Source organism: Bos javanicus, chromosome 21 (genome assembly GCF_032452875.1).
Source record: "Bos javanicus breed banteng chromosome 21, ARS-OSU_banteng_1.0, whole genome shotgun sequence".
NCBI lineage: Eukaryota > Metazoa > Chordata > Mammalia > Artiodactyla > Bovidae > Bos > Bos javanicus.
In genome coordinates this window covers 57,599,417-57,621,281 of record NC_083888.1, presented here as the reverse complement: position 1 = coordinate 57,621,281, position 21,865 = coordinate 57,599,417, and the positions used below count along the sequence as shown (strand labels likewise).

The 21,865-nt window shown below is 37.8% G+C and overlaps 1 protein-coding gene across 9 annotated transcripts in view; it reads right to left on the bottom strand.

Moving 5' to 3' along the window:
- Positions 1-21,865, bottom strand: part of UNC79 (unc-79 homolog, NALCN channel complex subunit) — a 283,506-nt gene that overhangs the window by 128,928 nt on the left and 132,713 nt on the right. For all 9 annotated transcript variants that reach the window (XM_061395152.1, XM_061395155.1, XM_061395153.1 and 6 more), the window contains 5 exons: positions 8,284-8,474; positions 7,467-7,590; positions 6,848-6,988; positions 4,146-4,367; positions 1,940-2,167 (listed from right to left, as the gene is read on the bottom strand). In XM_061395152.1, coding sequence (XP_061251136.1) covers positions 1,940-2,167; positions 4,146-4,367; positions 6,848-6,988; positions 7,467-7,590; positions 8,284-8,474 — 906 coding nt within the window. The remainder of the gene's footprint in view (positions 1-1,939; positions 2,168-4,145; positions 4,368-6,847; positions 6,989-7,466; positions 7,591-8,283; positions 8,475-21,865) is intronic.

Here is a 21,865-nt window from a genome sequence, read left to right as displayed (position 1 = left end):
TACTGACTCTTCTGCATATACCCAGTAACTCACCTATAATTCTCTGTTAATGGCAATATCATCTGTTCCCAGACCACAAAACATGGATTTATCCTCAATTTTTCCAACTCTAAACACTAGCTAGGGACTTCCCTGGCAGTCCAGTGGTCAGGACTTGGCACTTTCACCACAGCACACACAGGTTCAATTCCTAGTCAGGGAACTAAACCCTACATGCTGCACAGCACAGATCAAAAAAAAAAAAAAAAACCACTAACTAAACACCAAGCGCTGTCAATTCTCTTTTCTAAAAATCCATCAGTCCCGTGACTTCTCTTCATCACCACCATCACTACCTTAGTTCAGGCTGCCCTGTTTCTTCCCTGAGTGACCAATTAGTCTTCTGACTAGAATCCTGTTCCAGGTATCCAAATCCTCTTATCTCTCTCCTCCACTGGCAAAATTTCTCAAATTCATCAAATTATAGCAGCACCCTAATTAAAATTCTTCAGGATTCCCCCATTATCACTGAGATAAAATCCATACTTCTTAGTCTAGCAGACAGAGCCTTTAATAAATGTGATTATAAAATGGACCCTGCCTTTCTCTCCTTTTCTCTCCTTCTCTCTGCTCTATCAACAATGACCTACACACTTTCCTGAGTAAATCATCATCCTCTTTCCTCTGTATCATTTAAGCAGAGAGCTTCCTAGGTCTCAAAGGCCTTCTTTCCTATCACCTTCATTTCATTAACTCCAGTCTTCCTTCATAGAGGCACTCAGAAGCCGTCTCCTCTGGGAAGACCTTGCCCACCTCTAAGACGTCCAACCTGGACTTGTCCCTTTTCTGTTCTCTCATAACTACCTCATTCATCTCTCTCTCATTATGCTCATCACTCTGTCTTATGGTGTTTCATTTACTTAGACATCTTCCTGACTAGACATTAAGTTAGATGATGTTCTCAAACCATCTATTACTGTGACTGTTGTAGGTAATAGATGTAAACTATATTCCCAATGAGTTTACAAGACCATATCGCAGGAATAGTACATTGTGACAAGTAAGACTAATGAGTTACGTGGGCTGAAAGGTATTTAAAAACTGAAGAAACACTTTACTGCATGTATACTAGATCTCAAAAGATTTTTTTTTTAATGAAGTCACTTTCTACCTAGACAAACACTAGGGGAAGAAAAAGAGAAGATGTGGAACACTGGCTCGAAGGATTCAGGTTCATCTCCCTATGATGTATGAGGGTGGTGATGTGTGTATTTAAGATGGTAAATAGCCCAAACAGGGAATAACTAATATATGAAGCAGCTAATTTATGGCATATATTAGCTATTCCCTATTTAAACAATTTTCTTAAAAAGCAGAAAATGAAGTGAAAGCTTTATTGGTTGCTGATAGAGTCAATGAGTTTTACACACTGAGGTTAAATCAGGGATTTTCATGTCTACATCCAATCTACCTACTCAATATTTGATATGTACATTTTGTAGTATTCACTGTTCTCTAAACTTTGTAACAAAACATTGTGATAAAATTGTTTCAAGAATACCAGTAAAATTCATTTTACTGTATAGTAGAAACTAATACAACATTGTAAAGCAACTTTAGTCCAATGAAAATTAATTTAAAATATTAAATTGTTGCCAGGATGAAAATTAAGAATACCAGTAATGCATTGTATTTATGAAAACTGTATGAATAAATATGTTACAACCATAACTCAAGATTCAAGAATTCTAACTCAAGATTTCTGTGTAAGATAGCCTCACTTCATATCAATTACCAGGAGCCTGAGTTGGTGAAAGGAACAGGGAAACTTTCTTTTAACACAATTGCACATGTTACCCAGCATGGAACATAAGGTAATACTGGAGAAGACTCATTCCACCACCTACGGTAGTCTTGACTACTATTATTCGTGGATCATCTCATTTCTTCAACTGCTTACCACCAGTCGGCTTTCTTCTTTGGGAGCCAGTCTCTCCAGGAGTTCACAAGCAAGCTGATAGCAGAGAATACTAGATTGACATAAATTACACTCAATTGCTTTTTCTTCCTTCTGGCAGGTGTGGGAGCCCCCCCAGGGGGCTTGGAAGACATTGTTTATAATGGAAATAATGTCCTTTGATAAGCTGTGCTCAAAACCCATTGTGATCCCATCATCTTGCAACTCCATCTGAAAGATATCAAAAAAAGGCCAAAAAAAAAAAGAAGGAGGAGTTTGATCCTTTTGTTCAATATTCTATTGGCACTCTAACTGGGGATAATTTTCACTAATTGCTGACAATATTAAATTATTTAAAGATAATACACCTTGCAGACCATGAATATACATTGCTTTCCATGGACTCTCCTAAAAAGAATATATACACAATACAAAGTAATGGAAATTAAGTTTTAATTCATGTAAGACATTTAAAAGAGGGTTCTTTTTAAACCCATCACTTTGTGAGATGTCAAACATTTAAAAAATGTTGCTCCTCACCCAATGTCCAGATCTTGGTTTCTAAATACCTTTATCCACTAAAGGAACCAGAACTCCTGGGAGAAATGGCTGATTCCAGGAAAAATGTAAAATGAGCCTGGAACATTTTAACATGCAAGACATTAAGGACGTGTTCACAGAATGATGGGTGTATGTCAAAAGAAGCCAATTTGAAGGGCCTCCCATTGGCCAAATTTGAGTCTCAAAATAAATAATTATAGTAATGGATTTTAGCTCACTGAACAAAATAAGAATTCATGCGTATACTTGGGTATAAGTAGATTAAACAAATAAATATCAATATATAAATAGGAGAGAGGGAGAACCTGCTTCTTCAGTAGAATTCCAGCTAATCAATTAGAAGAAATGATGGAATTGGAAAATTATCATTTGGTAACCATCATAATAAAAATTGATTCAGAAATAAGTCACCCATGGATGCTAAAACTATGTGAAAGCCTGATGAGAAATGGGAAATCAGTCTTAAAGTAGCTCTCTCTAAGTTAGTACTAATTACAAAGGGGTAAGTAGTGACTTTGTAGTAGAGAAATCTGGCAGAAATCACTTTAACCAAGTTATTACCACCTGAAATGGGACATAATCATGTCATGTGCCTCCTGATATCAGATGCTGAAAACAACATAAAATCAAATCTGTAGCATGACTGGCAGAAGTGCTGAACCCAAACTGATTCATAAGGAAATGTCAAACTCGTGTTGAGAAATATTCTATAAAATAACTGGACTGTACTCTTCAGAAATGTCAAGAATATGACAGATAAAGGCTGAAGAACTGTCCTGAAATAAAGAAGACTAAAGGGCCAGGACAAATCATTGCAATGAATGACGCTAGATTAAGTCCTCAATCAAAAATCATTTTTTTTCTTTTGCTATAAAGATGATATGATGATTATATCAATTTTAATGAATAATTTCTGTAAGCTTGATAATAGATAATAGTGTTATAACAATATTAATTTCCTGATTTTGACAACTGTATGCAGTTCTGTAAAAGAATGCCATTTTTTAGAAAATACACTCTAAAGGATTTAAGGATAAAGGGATATCCTGTGTGCAACTTACTTTCAAATGGTTCATTAAAAAATTCTATAATTAACACATACATATATAGGCTAAGAGAGAGAGAAGAGAAATAAATATGATCAGTGTTAACATTCAGAGAATTTGGGGGGGAAGTAATTGGGAATTTTTTGTACTATTCTTTCAACTTTTCTGCAAGTCTCAAATTATTTCAAAATAAAAAATTAAGAAGAAATGTTCCATGAACAAAGCCTTTTCTAAACTTCTCTGTTAAAATTAGCTTCAAAAATCAATTTACATTAAAATCAGCCCATCACTATAGAGTTATACCTTGCCCTTCCCCAAAACAGAATTACCCAGTTTGTTCACCAAGTTTTTTCAACAGAATCAAATCTAACAGTGCTAAAACTCATATCCACTCTCATATGTCAACATCATTGCAGATATTCAATGATTGCAAGTATTTTTCAGGCTCTTTAGAAAATCCCCACAGAAGTTTATGAAATGTCCTGAGTAATACTGCATCATTTCAGTAAGTGTGAAGATGCCCAACACAAAGAAAGAATCACTATACAGAGCTTCCCCTCATTCTTCACCTCTGAACTAAAGGAAGTTCATGCTTCAGCTACCTGCTTCAGGAGAAGATCAAACATGAGGATGAAACAATTTAGATTCATTTCATCATCTTCACAATCAAAGTCAATAGTCCTTCCTCCTTGGTGTCCAAAATTCTTGAAAGGACTACGAAATGGACTACGCACAGGACTCCGAAATGGACTCTGAAAAGGACTATGAAATGGACTCAGCATATTGTGCTGAACTCGTCGACCAGGATCAGAGGCAACACTCACCTAGAAAAAAGAAAATCAGCACATATAAGTGAGCTCACAGAAGCTCAAATGGCTGTACAAAATACTTGAGGATGCTGTGGAAGGTGTTTCCAGCTGTCACACGGATTTCCTTCCTTAGCCAATGGAATTACTACCTCCAAATCCCATGCATCTTCTCAAAACATAAAAATAAGAAATAAAATCATCCAAACTTTCTATTTGTCAGGTAAATGACACATCATCACCCTGAAGAATGAAGGCAGCCTCTTTGCCATTATATTTTTCATCCCACCAACATGTCCAACTACATTGTCTGCATCTATCTAAAACCATAACCTGAACAATGACAACTTCCAGAGTAAAGCATTGCAAATCAATTTTAGAACCATTAGCACAGAATCTCAGATTGACTGGTAAAAGAAGAATGGTCTCTGACAATAATAATTATTACACTATCATGAGACAACAGTACATCAAGCCTATTGTACTAGTTATTTTTCATTTGCGAACCAACTCTTCCCCCACAAAAGGCCCTCACTGCCCTTTTCTGCCCTGTTCTATGCCCAAGGATGCCAAGAACTGAGCCTCTTCTGGCCCTCTTGCTGGACGGCTTCCAGATGATTCAGTCAATGAGAGGTACCAGCAGAAGACCTGAAATTGGCAGAGAGAGAGGCAGGAGTATTTCTCTCCCCCGCCTGGCTCCTCTGATGCTACATTTCTGCAGTATCTCCATCCTCTCCAGTTCCTCTAGCCAGCCTTTCCCTATAACTTCAGCTGCCAAAAGGCCCAGGAACACTTGTTCCTTCAGCCATAGGTATATAAAGGCTTCCTAGTGAACTACTGCTGGCCTCTGGGTGTCTCACCGACCCTATTGCCCCCTTAACCTTTCCCATAACTCTATAGGCCAAGAATCCATAAAAGACTCTTTGTTAAACATCTGGGATAAATTCTGTAGCAGGACCCTGACTGACATACCTGTACATCAGTCTCAAGTCATATTTTCTCTCTTTAAAATCTCTCTAACAATCAGAAAGCTCCTTGAACACCATATTTAAAGTAAAAAAAAAGTAAAAAAAAAAAGAGTATCCCATTAAGAATCAGAATACCTGGATCATGATAGTGTTATCTATGGCAAATCGCTTCAGTTCACAGAACCTCAGGTTAAGTAGTTGTAAAATGAGGATAATGAGTTCTTTCCAACTGCCTCACACAGGCCTCACACATCTTCACATGTGATGTCATTACATGTGAATACTCTACACAGTATAAAGTGTTAATCATGTACTGTAATATTAAAGGTAACCAAAGAAAGAAATAAAATATAAATATTGGGCAGCTGGTTCCTATGAGGTACATGAGCAAATAATGATTTTTTTAAAGCATTTTAAAAGCATGAATCCTATGAGTATGACGGTATTATAAAATATCATTGACTCTTGCCTGGAGAATCCCATGGACAGAGGAGCCTGACAGGCTACAGTCCAATAGGGTCACTAAGAGTGAGATACAACTGAAGCAACTTGGGTAGACACGCACATAAATGTCACATATAGATGTAAATTCTCTGAATGGCTCTTGTGAGCATCATGATTTTCCTTGGTCATTGACTATTAGAGACTAAAACAACTTTTTAGAAATAAAAGTAAATTTAAATTTTTAAAAACTTGTAAAAATTTTTAAAAAGCACTAAATACAATCTATGATCCCATGATTTTGTTATGTTCTCTAATCCTAGATAGCAGGTAGAATGACTGGAGGATGTGGTATACAGCAGGGAAGATGTTTTGGAGAGGCTAGACAGGACTAGAAGCCCAGAACAGTCCTCACCCACCACCAGATGACAGTCAGCCTCTCCAAAGCTGATCATGGTCTTGTCAGTACAAGAGCAGAAACTTTATCAGGTCCTCCATAGAAAAGTTATCATAAACATCCAACAGCTTCCATATGCTTTAGACCAGACTATCCTGACTTCTCTCATCCTCAGAGGCACAAAGGGATCAGTAAGATGGGCTGTTAGTTAACAGTGACAGTATCACTCACGGTCACCACTAGCTGATCATTTTCTCCCAAAACACAGTAGAAAAAAACACACAAACAACAATATCCAAACTCCTCATTCCCAAAGTAAAGCACTGATCTGCCCAGCACCTGGAAAGAATTCTTCTTCACCAGAAAACCAAAAAAAAAAAAAAAAATGAGTAGTACCCCACAAGCTACTTTGTTCTGGTTTATCAAGGGGAGAGGTAGCTAACAGAGATGTGTAGGAGAAAAACTCAGAGGAAAATTAAAACTCAATAGCTGATTATAGAATATATCAAATATATCTTAGATCGATGTTTTCTATTATTCAATGTGCTTAAAAGGTTAATAGAGTGGATGGGACAGGATGAAGAGGCATTTCCAGAGCAGTTTATGATGATGCCACTTTAAGGCCCACTATAATTGACAAGAGTTTTCAAAATCTTAACAAGTAAGACAAAGACAATTATGGCAATAATTACCCTTCGAGCTGCAAGGTTCCCTGCCAGTTCACTGACTCTTGATTTTCTTTGATTTGCCAGTTCTTTGACAGAATTAACTCCATCAGAAAACATACTGATTAATAGCTGAAGTGGAACCATGATGTCTAACTCCGATAATACCTGGGGAAAAAAAGGCATATGTCCCCCCAAAACATAAACTTTAAAACTCCAAAAAACTACATTTAACACTTTTTCCTAAAGTGACCTATTGAACATAAGGACATTAGCCTCACATATTCTATCTGCAGTTGTCCTCAATTTTATTCTATCTGCAGTTGTCCTCAATTTTTCATACTAAAAAATTCAAAGCTATCATCAAATATTCCGACTCCTCCACCCTCCACATTGGATAAATTGCCATGTTCTTTCTAACAAAACTTCTAACAAAGTATCTCCTGTCCCCTTCTTTCCATGTCATTCTTGTTGCCTTGGTTCATTGCTTTTCTCCTGAACTGGTATAATCTGCAACCAATCTACAATTAACAAACATACAGATTTACAGATTCTTTGTAGTAACTCTCTGCTGCCCTACCTGAGGAGCTAAAGTTCATAAGCTAAAAGCTATTGCCCAAAATGATCAAAAGTATGATTCACTTACATGAAGCCACAGTAAAGCTTGTTCCTGCACGGAGGAAGGGTATCCTGTGAACCGACAACTAATAAAGCCAAACATCTCTTCCATTGAAAAAGGTAGAGGGCAAAGCTCAATGTCAAACATTTTGCTGGAAAGCAAAGCAACAAAAGTAAATGATCAAAGGGCATATATTGGGGTTTACTGTTGTCTTCCCAACTATATCTTATTTGGGGAACCAAACATTTTAGATTAGTCTGAGTTCTGAACAGTTATTAGCATGTTTCATTTTATTGTAATAGCTTATGTCCTTAGAACAGATATGAATAATCCTTATGGTTGTTGATAACATTAGTGTTCATATTCACACTGCATTTAATAGAAGGAATTGCATTTTCTAAGAAACTAGAGTTGCTTCTCAGCATCTTAAAACATGTCCCTTTGTACTTTTCCAACTTTATCCAAATCATAATTATATTTGAAGATAAACAATGTTTTTATTATATACTTTATTTGTAAACAAACAATATCTATTTATTATCCCATCAGAACAAAATCCTTTCTGAACAATTACAGATCATCTTGGCACAATTTACAGCAATTATTGTTCAGTCGCTCAGTCATGTCCAATCCCATGGGGTCGCCGAATCAGACGCAACTGAGCGACTGAGTAACAATAAAAACAACAAAAGCTTCTATTTGAACATTCAAATTTCTCAGTAGGCTTGTAAAAATTCTATAAGGTTATATAAAATGCTTAGCACAGTGCCTGGCACACAGTACATGCTTCATAAATGCTAGATATCATTATAATTACAGTGACTTCATTAAACTACTTACCCACCTTAATACTTCCCTGAATTCTTTTAACTGATTATCTGGGACTTCTGTTCTGATGGCTTCCAGCCACTCCGGCATGATGCATTCCCACACGGACTGACTGATCACATTGTAGGGGATCAGGCAGAGGATTCGGTTGAGACCTTCCTTCAGCTGAGTCACTGTGCTACAGGATTTATCCCAGTATCCACCAACCTGATGGGATTTCCACAGCCACAGGGGAAAAGAACAAAATGCACTCGTTACATTTATATCCAAGGAAATACTGAATGAAATGGGTACAGAGAAAGACCACAATCCATTACATCTGAAACCTGTGCCAAGTATATTGAGTGAGGTTTGTGAAAAAACTACAAACCACCAGGATCCCTTAGTTTCCAAAAAGAAAACAGTTGCAAATAGATCCAAACACTGACCAGAGACTGAACTTGAACTATTTTACTGCAGATTTTCCAAATCGTATGTGCATTAAAATTCCAAAAATTTATTCCTAGAACAATGAAGCTTTATTTCTAAGGTGTGACAAATCCCCTGCAAATGTGTGCAGTTATACCTGCATTTCAAAGGAACATAGATTTCTACTACTGTACACTTTGTACTGGAGACTTTTCTTCATGGAAAACGAAGTGGCAGAGAGTACTCTTTTTTTCCTACACTGCATATTCTGTCACAATTTTTTTCCTAAGAATGTTCTAAAGCTGGTTGAATCCATGAATTTTTAAAAAATGGTATTTTTTTAACTAATTAAGATAGGATATTAATTTTCTAAGGCATAAAATCTTAAAATCACAACTTGAGGTTCTGTTTGTAATTCTGATTTTAGATAAATATATATTACTATTACATGTATCAAAGTAACAAAGGGTTGACTGGTCCTAGATCTTTACCATGTAACACAAATTTGGGGGGGAACTTCATTATTTTTCCCTTGCAGTTTTACTGAGTTATGATTGACATACAGCAGTGTATAAGTTTAAAGTCTGTAACATACTGATTTGACTTACATACATCATGAAACAATTACTACAGTAGATATAGTGAACTTCCGTCCCTGGAGGAAGGCATGGCAACCCACTCCAGTATTCTTGGCTGGAGAATCCCCATGAACAGAGGAGCCTGGCAGGCTACAGTCCATGGGGTCACAAAGAATTGGACATGACTGAGTGATTAAGTACATCATCCCATGTAGATACAAAATAAAAGAAATAGAAAGGTATTTTTCCCTTGTGATGAGAACTCTTAAAATGTACTCTCTTAACTTTGACATAAACAGCAATGTTAATTATATTTATCATGCTTTTACATTATATCCTGGTATTATAACTGAAATTTTGTACCTTTTGACTGCCTTTATCTAATTCCCCTTTCCACCACCCCCACCTCTGGTAACCATAAATATGATCTCTTTTTCCATGAGTTGGTTTGTTCCTTTTTGAAGGATGATTGACCAATAGCACCATGTTAGTTCCTGTTATACAACTTCAGTTCAGTTCAGTCGCTCAGTCATGTCCGACTCTTTGCGATCCCTTGAATTGCAGCATGCAAGGCCTCCCTGTCCATCACCAACTCCCAGAGCCCACCCAAACTCATGTCCATTGAGTCAGTGATGCCATCCAACCATCTCATCCTCCGTCGTCCCCTTCCCCTCCTGCCCTCCATCTTTCCATAGTGATTTGATATTTCTATACATTTCAAAATGATCGCCACAATAAACCTAGTTATCATGTCACCGTATAAAGATATTACTTAGTTACTGACTCTATTCCCCCTACACTGTACATTTCATATCTGTGATTCATTTATTTTGCAACTGGAAGTTTATGCCTCTTAAACTTCTCACCTATTTCTCTCTTCTCCCAAACCTCCTCCCCTCTGGGAAACACCGTTTCTTCTTTGTATCTACAACTCTGTCTCTGTTTTGTTATGTTTATTCATTTGTTTTTTTAGGCTCCACATATAAGTGAAATCATTCAGTATTGTCTTTCTTTGACTTATTTCAGTTAGCATAATGCTCCGTAGGCTTATCCATGTTGTCATAAAGGCAACATTCTTTTTCATTCTTTTTTATGGTTGAGCAATATTCCATCACATATGTACCACATTTTTATACATTCATCTATCCATGGACACTTAGGTTGCTTCCAGGTCTTGTATATTGTAAATAATGCTGCAATTAATATAGGGGTGCATATATCTATTCTAATTAGTGTTTTTGCTTTCTTTGGGCAAAATGGCCAACAGTGGAGTTGCTGAATCATATGATAGTTCTGTTTTTAAGTTTTTTGAGGAATCTCCATACTGTTTTCCATAGCAGATGCATCACATTCCCATAGACAGGGCACAAAAGTTTCCTTTTCTCCACACCCTCATCAGTGCTTGCTATTCGTCATCTTTTTGGTAACAGCCATTCTGACAGGTATAAGGTGATATCTCATTGTACTTTTGATTTGCACTTCCCTGAGTACATCATGAGAAATGCTGGGCTGGAAGAAACACAAGCTGGAATCAAGATTGCCGGGAGAAATATCAATAACCTCAGATATGCAGATGACACCACCCTTATGGCAGAAAGTGAAGAGGAACTCAAAAGCCTCTTGATGAAAGTGAAAGTGGAGACTGAAAAAGTTGGCTTAAAGCTCAACATTCAGAAAACGAAGATCATGGCATCCGGTCCCATCACTTCATGGGAAATAGATGGGGAAACAGTGGAAACAGTGTCAGACTTTATTTTGGAGGACCCCAAAATCACTGCAGATGGTGACTGCAGCCATGAAATTAAAAGACGCTTACTCCTTGGAAGGAAAGTTATGACCAACCTAGATAGCATATTCAAAAGCAGAGACATTACTTTGCCAACAAAGGTCCATCTAGTCAAGGCTATGGTTTTTCCTGTGGTCATGTATGGATGTGAGAGTTGGACTGTGAAGAAGGCTGAGCGCTGAAGAATTGATGCTTTTGAACTGTGGTGTTGGAGAAGACTCTTGAGAGTCCCTTGGACTGCAAGGAGATCCAGCCAGTCCATTCTGAAGTAGATCAGCCCTGGGATTTCTTTGGAAGGAAAAATGTTAAAGCTGAAACTCCAGTACTTTGGCCACCTCATTTGAAGAGTTGACTCATTGGAAAAGACTCTGATGCTGGGAGGGATTGGGGGCAGGAGGAGAAGGGGACGACAGAGGATGAGATGGCTGGATGGCATCACTGACTTGATGGATGTGAGTCTGAGTGAACTCCGGGAGTTGGTGATGAACAGGGAGGCCTGGCATGCTGCGATTCATGGGGTCTCAAAGAGTCGGACATGACTGAGCGACTGAACTGAACTGAACTGATCATTAGTGATCTTGAGCATCTTTCCATGTGTCTGCTGGCCATTTGTATGTCTTCTTTGAAAAAATGTCTATTCAAGTTCTCTGGTTAATTTTAATTAGATTTTCTTATGTTGAGTTGTATGAATTCTTTGTATATTTTGGATATTAACCCTCTATCAGATATATCATTTACAAATATCTCCTCCCATTCAGTATGTGGCCTCTTCCTTTTGCAAAAGTTTCCTTTGCTGTGCAAAAGCTTTTTAGCTTGATGTAGCCCCATGTGCTTATTTTTACTTTTGTTTCCCTTGCTTACAGGGACATATCTAAAAATTAGTATTAAGACTGATATCAAAGAGCATACTACCTATGATTTCTTTTAGACATTTTATGGTTTCAGCTTTTACATTTAAGTCTTTAATCCGTTGTGAATTTATCTTTGTATATAGTATGAAAAAGTAGTCCAATTTGATGCTTTTGCAAGTACCTGCCCAGTGTTCCCAATATCATTTATTGAACAGGCTGTCTCTTTCCCACTGTATATTCTTGCCTCCTTGGTCATAGATTAATTGTCCCAAAACTATCTTACTTTAAATGAATTCAGTTTTCAGTATTTAATTTTCATATCTAGAATTCCACATCATTAAAACAAATCAATTCCATTTAAATTTCAAATATCTATTTAGCATCATATTGGCCAACATCCTAGATGACCGACTAGATATTTTCAGGAAGTGACTCCATTTCTGAGATTGTTGTTGTTGTTAGGTACCTAGACTCAGAAGAGCTAACACTGATAATGCTGAGATTGTTGGATGCATCATTCCTGAGGTCCCTTTGGCTGTTTAATTTATGCTTAAGTCATACAAAGGCCTTTTGATTTTGAATCACATTTTGAAACAGATATACCTATGAAGATCCTAAGTTGTCAGTGACCAGACAATGGATCCTTTGATTTGGAAAACTTTTTATAATTAAGAAGATTTTAGAGAGCTCTCACCCTAAATAAATGTTCTCTTATCAACTATGGGAGGACCAATCTGACAGAAGCACACACACACAAAAAGTCACAGCTAGCTAAAAGACTCCTTTAACATAATTCAAGAACAGAAATCAGATTTAGAAAGAAAATTAAAACCCACACCCACCATAAATCCCCCTCTACCATGTCCCTCCTACAAATGACCCAGTTGGAGCTTGACATTCAGAGCCTGGTAGGAGATGTTATAAAGGCCTTCCCTCAGAAGTTTAATTGGCTAAAATAGAACAATCTACTCAGGGGAATACAGTCTAAAACCTTTGTCACACAATTTATAAAAACTATTACAAAGGCACACAGCTCTAAATTTGCAAATCTCAGTTCATAGGAGTCTTTTCCAATTAAGCTGAAAATCTTGTCTCTGATATAAAAGAAATTAATTCAAAGTAACGGGGTTGGGTGGGCAGGCCAGCTCCTTAATGTTATTATTGAGGCTGTCATCTAATGCTTTGAAGAATGAAAAATAAATGGCCTTGCCTTATTGAGTATTTTAAAAAAAACATAACTGTGATTCTAGAAGAATCCCAAAGCTCATCTATCTTTTTTACCAGTCCCAAAGCCTCCCCTATTCATCTCAAGATGCTTACAGATATTATAAAAAGTCAGAACGAGGAAAAGGGACTGTCCTGCCCTTAAGAAGAAACACTTAAATAGTAATTGCCTTAGGCCTCAGCTTCTTCAGACAAGCTCCTCTGAGCCCTCTTCTCAACTGAGGCCTCAACTTGGACCTGTTAAAAATTTCAGATTCTCAACATGAATAATTTTTCCCCCTCCCATAAATCTCCTCCCTCAAAATACATGTAAAATCTCAGTGCTCCCAAAAGAATCTGTTTGTCCCATCCAAAACCTTTTAATAGACAAACATGTCCTTGAAATGTCCTTAGATTGTTATTTTACAAACTTGCATCTTTTCTCTCCCTCTCTGAGACTTAAACCTTCTCCCATTCAGCACTATCTTCTCAAGGATCTGAGAATCATTTCTATAAATGCAAACATTCAAGGACATGAATGTGGCTCTCAGCCCAAGAGATGCCTTGCTTTAACTTGTACTATTGCCTCTTGTCATAAAATAGGAAAAATTTGTTTCTCCTCCTGATATGCATCAATTAACACTCCTCTTGCTGCTGCTGCTGCTGCTGCTTCTGCTGCTGCTGCTGCTGCTGCTGCTGCTGCTGCTGCTGCTAAGTCGCCTCAGTCGTGTCCGACTCTGTGTGACCCCATCGACGGCAGCCCACCAGGCTCCCCCATCCCTGGGATTCTCCAGGCAAGAACACTGGACTGGGTTGCCATTTCCTTCTCCAATGCATGAAAGTGAAAAGCAAAAGTGAAGTCGCTCAGTCATGTCTGACTCTTAGCGACCCCATGGACTGCAGCCTACCAGGCTCCTCCATCCATGGGATTTTATAGGCAAGAGTACTGGAGTGGGGTGCCATTGCCTTCTCCATTCAGGAAAACTAACAGCTTATAAAATTAAATATTCCTAAAACCCTATGTTAGCAGGAAGAAGTTATAGAAGACGGACTTTTCCCCCTAATGCCATAGATATGAAATGATGTTGGACAAGTGGGGATTTGTAAGCAGCTTTTTGGCCCTTTCCTGTTTGCTTATTTGTTTTATGAATGAGATCACGCAGCAATTTAACATAATTCCTGGCCTAATGCTTTCCTGAAGATACATCGTGCTTTGCCTAACCTGTTGATTCTTTTCCCAGATTAAAAGAAGTAAGAATGAAGAGTTAAGTAGTTAAAAAATGACTAGCTTTCTACTGCCAGCAGCCCCCAAGGCAGATCCTGCAGGTAGATCACATAAGCAATATACCATCTGAAGAGAAAGTCAGCCAGTCAGCACCCAATGGAGAATGATGCAGAACCCAACCTCCTGCCTTGATCATTCACTGAGATTCTCTCCCCTTTTTCCCTTTAAAAACTGTCATGGCTGGTCCCACCTAACACGTCGGAACAGCCATCATCCAAAGTCTACAAATAACAAGTGCTGGAGTGGGTGTGAAGGAATACTGGTGGTGGTGGTTTACTTGCTAAGTCGTGTCCAACTCTGCCAGGCTCCTCTGTCCATGGGATTTCCCAGGCAACAGTACTGGAGTGGGTTGCCATTTCATTCTCCAGGCGATCTTTCAGACCCAGGGATTGAATCAGGGTCTCCTGCATTGCAGGAAGATTCTTTACCGACTGAGTCACCGGGGAAGCCCACAATGGAATACTAATCAGCCATAAAAAGGAAATAAGACCATTTGCAGCAACATGGATGCAACTACAGATTATCATGCTAAGTGAAGTAAATCAGAAAGTGAAAGACAAACGCCATATGACATCACACGTCTGAAATCTCAAATGTGGAAATATGGCACAAATGACCCTACCTACAAATCCGAAATGGACTCACAGATATAGAGAACAGGCTTGTGGTTGCCAGGGAGAGGGAGGTGGGGAAGAGAAGGACAGGGGGTTTGGGAATAGTAGATGTAAAGTACTGTATACAGGGTGGAAAAACCACAAGGTCCTACTCTATGACACAGGGAACTATATTCAATATCTTATAATAAGCCATAATGGAAAAGAATATGAAAAAAAAGAATGTTCACATGTATATAACTGAGTCACTTTGCTGTAGAGCAGAGATTGGCATGACATTATAAATCAACTATACTTCAATTAAAAAATTAAATTTAAAAAACTGTCATGCCTGAGCAGAATCTTCTAATTTGGTATTGGGAAATGAATTTGCTTTCTCCCCAGACTGCTGGCTTTTCTGATTAAAGCAGCTTTTCCTTTCCACCAACACTTGCCTCTCTAGTGTTGGTTTTTAAATGAAAGAAGAATGGAACTGGAGGAATCAACCAGCCTGACTCCAGGTTCTACTACAAAGCTACAGTCATCAAGACAGTATGGTACTGGCACAAAGACAGAAATATAGATCAATGGAACAAAATAGAAAGCCCAGAGATAAATCCACACACCTATGGACACCTTTTCTTCGACAAATGAGGCAAGAATATACAATGGAGAAAAGACAATCTCTTTAACAAGTGGTGCTGGGAAAACTGGTCAACCACTTGTAAGAGAATGAAACTAGAACACTTTCTAACACCACACACAAAAATAAACTCAAATGGATTAAAGATCTAAATGTAAGACCAGAAACTATAAAACTCCTAGAGGAGAACATAGGCAAAACACTCTCCGACATACACCACAGCAGGATCCTCTATGATCCACCTCCCAGAATATTGGAAATAAAAGCGAAAATAAACAAATGGGACCTAATTAAACTTAAAAGCTTCTGCACATCAAAGGAAACTATTAGCAAGGTGAAAAGGCAGCCTTCAGAATGGGAGAAAATAATAGCAAATGAAGCAACTGACAAAGAACTAGTCTCAAAAATATATAAGCAACTCCTGCAGCTCAATTCCAGAAAAATAAATGACCCAATCAAAAAATGGGCCAAAGAACTAAATAGACATTTCTCCAAAGAAGACATACAGATGGCTAACAAACACATGAAAAGATGCTCAACATCACTCATTATCAGAGAAATGCAAATCAAAACCACAATGAGGTACCATTTCACACCAGTCAGAATGGCTGCTATCCAAAAGTCTACAAGCAATAAATGCTGGAGAGGGTGTGGAGAAAAGGGAACCCTCTTACACTGTTGGTGGGAATGCAAACTAGTACAGCCACTATGGAGAACAGTGTGGAGATTCCTTAAAAAACTGGAAATAGAACTGCCTTATGATCCAGCAATCCCACTGCTGGGCATACACACTGAGGAAACCAGAAGGGAAAGAGACACATGTATTCCAATGTTCATCGCAGCATTGTTTATAATAGCCAGGACATGGAAACAACCTAGATGTCCATCAGCAGATAAATGGATAAGAAAGCTGTGGTACATATACACAATGGAGTATTACTCAGCCATTAAAAAGAATAATTTGAATCAGTTCTAATGAGGTGGATGAAACTGGAACCTGTTATACAGAGTGACGTAAGCCAGAAAGAAAAACACCAACACAGTATACTAACGCATATATACGGAATTTAGAAAGATGGTAACGATAACCCTATATGTGAGACAGCAAAAGAGACACTGATGTATAGAACAGTCTTTTGGACTCTGTGGGAGAGGGCCAGGGTGGGATGATTTGGGAGAATGGCATTGAAACATGTATAATATCATATGTGAAACGAATCGCGAGACCAGGCTTGATGCGTGATACAGGTTGCTGGTGCACTAAGATGACCCAGAGGGATGGTACAGGGAGGGAGGTGGGAGAGGGGTTCAGGATGGGGAACACGTGTACACCCGTGGTGGATTCATGTTGATGTATGGCAAAACCAATACAATATTGTAAAGTACTTAACCTCCAATTAAAATAAATAAATTTATATTAAAAAAAACAAATGGCGATCTGCCAAATCTGAATTCTGTAACAGTTTGTGTAAATCTTTGATAAATAAGACTATTTTAATACTGTTGGTTTGATAAAAACAGCTGCATCTTCTGAGTTACCAGCACTGAGTATGATATGAACACAGTTTTTATTCTATATGGGTTTACTAGTCAAATAAGGGAATATTATATTTACTAGATGTTTAAATTATAAGACGGATTTCATTTTCATCAAATTAAATTACTATGACAAGCTTTATTTCAACAATAATTGTGTTTTATGACATATCTTCTTAGAAGTAGTTTCCAAAATCTTTTTCATAACCTGAAATTAAATTTATATTAAGTTACATGAGTGATATTCATTGAATATCCAGATCATTTCTACATAAGTTTAATTTTATCTACTTTTGGCTTCTTATTTTTACAGAGATGCTAAAATTATTTGGATCTGCTAATAAATATGTTCATTTTGCCATGCTGAGAAATTATACTATGAAGAAGCATATCCAGTAGAAGTTATAATAGAAGTTATCAGCACTGAGTATAATAGTATAATCATAAAAATATACTAGTATAAAACAAAAATAGAATAATCATAAACTTTGCTACAAAATGCTGGTATGTGACGAGCAATTCACAATTGTTTACCTCCTGGTCTTTGAAAAACAGAGATCATTAAGTGTTGAAAATTATAATCAATATATAAATGAAACTTCTAGAAATAATAAGGATGAAGAAAAAAACCTCTGTATGCAGAATATTCGAGGAATGTAGCATGTGTTTTTTGTCAAGGAAGGAAAGAGTAATTCTGTCCTAAAGTAGTTGTTTAGAGATTGTATAAAGGTTATCCAGGTGAGAAAGAGGAAAGTGAAGGGCAGAAATATGACTGAAAATAGAAAATTGTATAGGATCTGTTGGAGGCAGGGAGGGGGGAGATGGGCACACATCTTCATCATGTCCTCAATTATTTAGGAGAACCAAGTCTTTTCAATGTTAAAAAAGCTAATTTTTAAAATTATCACATTAGATTCTATATTTATTTTTGAAATTTGAATTGCCATTTTGGTTGAATGGATAACTAAGTATTATTTCATAGCAACGTATCAACCTGATTAATTGAGTATCCAAACCTTTTGATTTTTTGACAGCTTTAGATATTTTGCTTTCCAAAATCAAATCCTAAATAAAATCTTGATCTCAAATTGACTTTGAGGCTTCTGAGGCAGCTTTCAGAAAATCTCAAAGGATTCTTCACTCCTAGTAGAAAGAGATGTTAAACTAATTAGGTCTGTTTGATATGTTGAACTACATGAAAAGCATTGGCAAATAAGAAGAGATGCTTAACCCTCTCTAGTTTATATCTATATAGGTAAATATTTTTAACATAAATATTTCAGAAATTATATGCAATTTGTAAAAATTATATGCCCTTTGTGTTCATGATTATATTTTTATGCTGCTTTGCCTGATAGTAGACAATAATGGAATAATTTTAACATCATAATTCCAGTTACTCTCATCAGATCTTTAATCACAGCATTTTACTTTTTTAATTAATTTTTATTAGAGTATAGTTGATTTAAAATGTTGTATTAGTTTCTGCTGTATAGCAAAGTGAATCAATTATACACATGCACTGTGCTAAGTCGTTTCTAACTCTTTGCAACCCTGTTGACCACAGCCTGCCAGACTCCTCTGTCCAAGGGATTCTCCAGGCAAGAATACTGGAGTGGGTTGCCATTTCCTCTTCCAGGGGATCTTCCTGATGCAGGGATTGAACCTGGGTCTCCTGCATTGCCGGCAGATTCTTTACCATCTGAGCCACTAGGGAAGCCCTACTCCAGTATTCTTGTCTGGAGAATCCCATGGACAAAGGAACCTGGGTGGCTACAGTCCTGGCATCACACAGAGTCGAACATGACTGAAGAGACTTAGCATGCATGCATAGTTATTTACACAAGCTTAATAAAAATCTGTTCTCCTTGTAACTGGACATAATAGGAAAAACTGGTTATGCTATCAAGGCTTTGACTAAAATGTCATACTCGAGAAAGATAGGCAAAGAATCAAACATGACCAGACAGCTTTAAAGAACTGTGGTGGACATTATGAAGCCAATGCTTATAAAGCCCTCTTGGAAAAACCAGCCTGCTACTTGACTTTTGATGTCCCCAGTCTATAAGCAAATAAGAAAAGTCACTTCCTGACAGACCCAGAAACCTTAGAGCATTCAAGGGATCTCAAAAAGAAAAATTCACCCAAATCTACAAATACTGCAGATAAATATGACAAATTCTTGGTTTGGCTTCCCAGCATGGAAAGGCCTTTAAATGTCCAATCTGAGATTCTAGAAAAAACTTGCAGCAAAACAAACTCTTGAAGGCCCATGTGGTCAAATACCACTTTCGTTGTATGTAAATAATCAGGCCAAATTTAATGAGACTAGACTTACTTTGTGAACAGAATATCTTACTTTTAATTATCTTTGGTCAAAACTGGAAAATTCAGAAATTATTTCAACAGAAAACTATACTCACACTTGCAGGTTATCAGATCTAGTCCTGTTCACTGAGCTATTTTTCACCTCTTTATAAACTGGATCCTGCTGTCTTGCACACTTTGTGAGTAATTAATGTTCCCAATTGTTTTGCCTACCTTTCTGACTTGGTGTCACTGAGAACTAAAACCTGCCTGCCCAGATCCTTACTGAGACTCTAGGCAGTCTTGTCCCAAAGCCCAGCAAGCTAAAGCAGGCAACTTGATATAAACTTCAAAAGACTTCTTGCTTCAGCAGTTTAGGCCACTTGGGACGTTCACCAAACACCCACATCTTCCAGGCTCTGCTTCAGAAAATAACCATGAGTGACACTGATGAATTCATCATCATCTGGAGATGCTTCAAGCCCAGCATCTAGAAATCTTCACTGTTTTCCTTAGGCCGTAGAAACTAGGTTTATAGTCTACTCTAACCACTAATCTTTGTTTTCTATTTCCCTATTCCAATTTATGTTATTTTCCTCTTTTGTGTATCTCTTACCTAGCAGTTCCTAACCCAAATCTTCTCTCCAAGTCAATCAACCTAGATTCCTTTTTGTGCGAAACTTCTAAGGAAGTTACAGATGGGAGAAATGTGGGGAGGCACTCAGACCCCCAGAGTTGGTATAAAGAGTATATTAAATGGAAACACTTGCACTAAAGAAGACGCAGAGAGAAATCTCATCTGAACTTCCTTTATGTGACTAAACTGGAGCCTCCAGAAAATATGGCTTCTATTAAGCCCCTCCAAAAGGAGTTCTTGTGAATTCAGCTGTCTTGGAGAAAGGCTGCCCATTTCCATTAGCATCAAAACACCCAAAAGAACTTTCCCTATCTTCCCCTTCAAGCCTCCTCACAAATGCTCCTCACACTCTAGAAGTTTGGCATATAAACTTTTTATCTCTGGTTATTGAAAAAAGTTTCCCATCAATGAGTACTTCTGTGTGTAAATGTAAATAAACTTTGTCTCTCCTCTTGTTAATAACAAGTCAGTTCTGTCAATTAGTCGTGTCTGATTCTTTGTGACCCCATGGACTGCAGCATCCCAGGCTTCCCTATCCATTACCAACTCCCAAAGCTTGCTCAAACTCATGTCCATCAAGTCAATGATGCCATCCAACCATCTTATCCTCTGTCGTCCCCTTCTCCCCCTACCTTCAATCTTTCCCAGTATTGGTGTATTTTCCAATGAGTCAGTTCCTCACATTCAGGTGGCCAAAGTGCAGCTTCAGCTTCAGCATCAGTCCTTCCAATGAATATTCAGGACTGATTTCCTTTATGATTGACTGGTTTGATCTCCTTGCAGTCCAATGGATTCTCGAGAGTCTTCTCCAACACCACAGTTGAAAAGCATCAGTTCTTTGGCACTCAGCTTTCCTTACACTTCAACTCTCACATCCATACATGACCACTGGAAAAACCATAGCTGTGACTAGATGGACCTTTGTTGGCAAAGTACTGTCTCTGCTTTTTAATATGCTGTCTAGGTTTGTCATAGCTTTTATTCCAGGGAGCAAGTGTCTTTTAATGTCATGGCTGCACTACCATCTGCAGTGATTTTGGAGCCCAAGAAAATAAAGTCTGTTACCATTTCCATTGTTTCCCAATCTATTTGCCATGAAGTGATGGGGCCAGATGCCACGATCTTCGTTTATTGAATGTTGATTTTTAAGCCAGCTTTTTCACTTCCCTCTTTCACTTTCATCGAGAGGCTCTTCAGTCCTCTTCGCTTTCTACCATAACGGTGGTGTCATTTGCATATCTGATATTATTGATATTTCTCCTGGCAATCTTGATTCCAGCTTGTGCTTCATCCAGTCTAGCATTTCACATGATGTACTCTGCATATAAGTTAAATAAACAGGGTGACAACATACAGCTTTGACTTACTCCTTTCCCAATTTGGAACCAGTCTGTTGTTCCACGTCTAGTTCTAACTGTTGCTTTTTGACCAGCATACAGATTTCTCAGGAGGCAGGTAAGGTGGTCTGGTATTCCCATCTCTTTAAGAATTTTCCATAGTTTGTTGTGATCCACATAGTCAAAGGCTTTGGCATAGTCAATGAAGAAGTAGATGCTTTTCTGGAACTCTCTTGCTTTTTGTATGATCCAGTGGATGTTGGCAATTTGATCTCTGGTTCCTCTGCCTTTTCTAAATCCAGTTTGAACGTCTGGAAATTCTTGTTAACATGTCTCTTGACAATTACATGCAGGCTCCCAACTGCTGGAGCCAAGTTGGAAGAGGAAAAGTTTTCCTCCCAATATAATCATTTCCTCTTATTTTTCAGAATTCG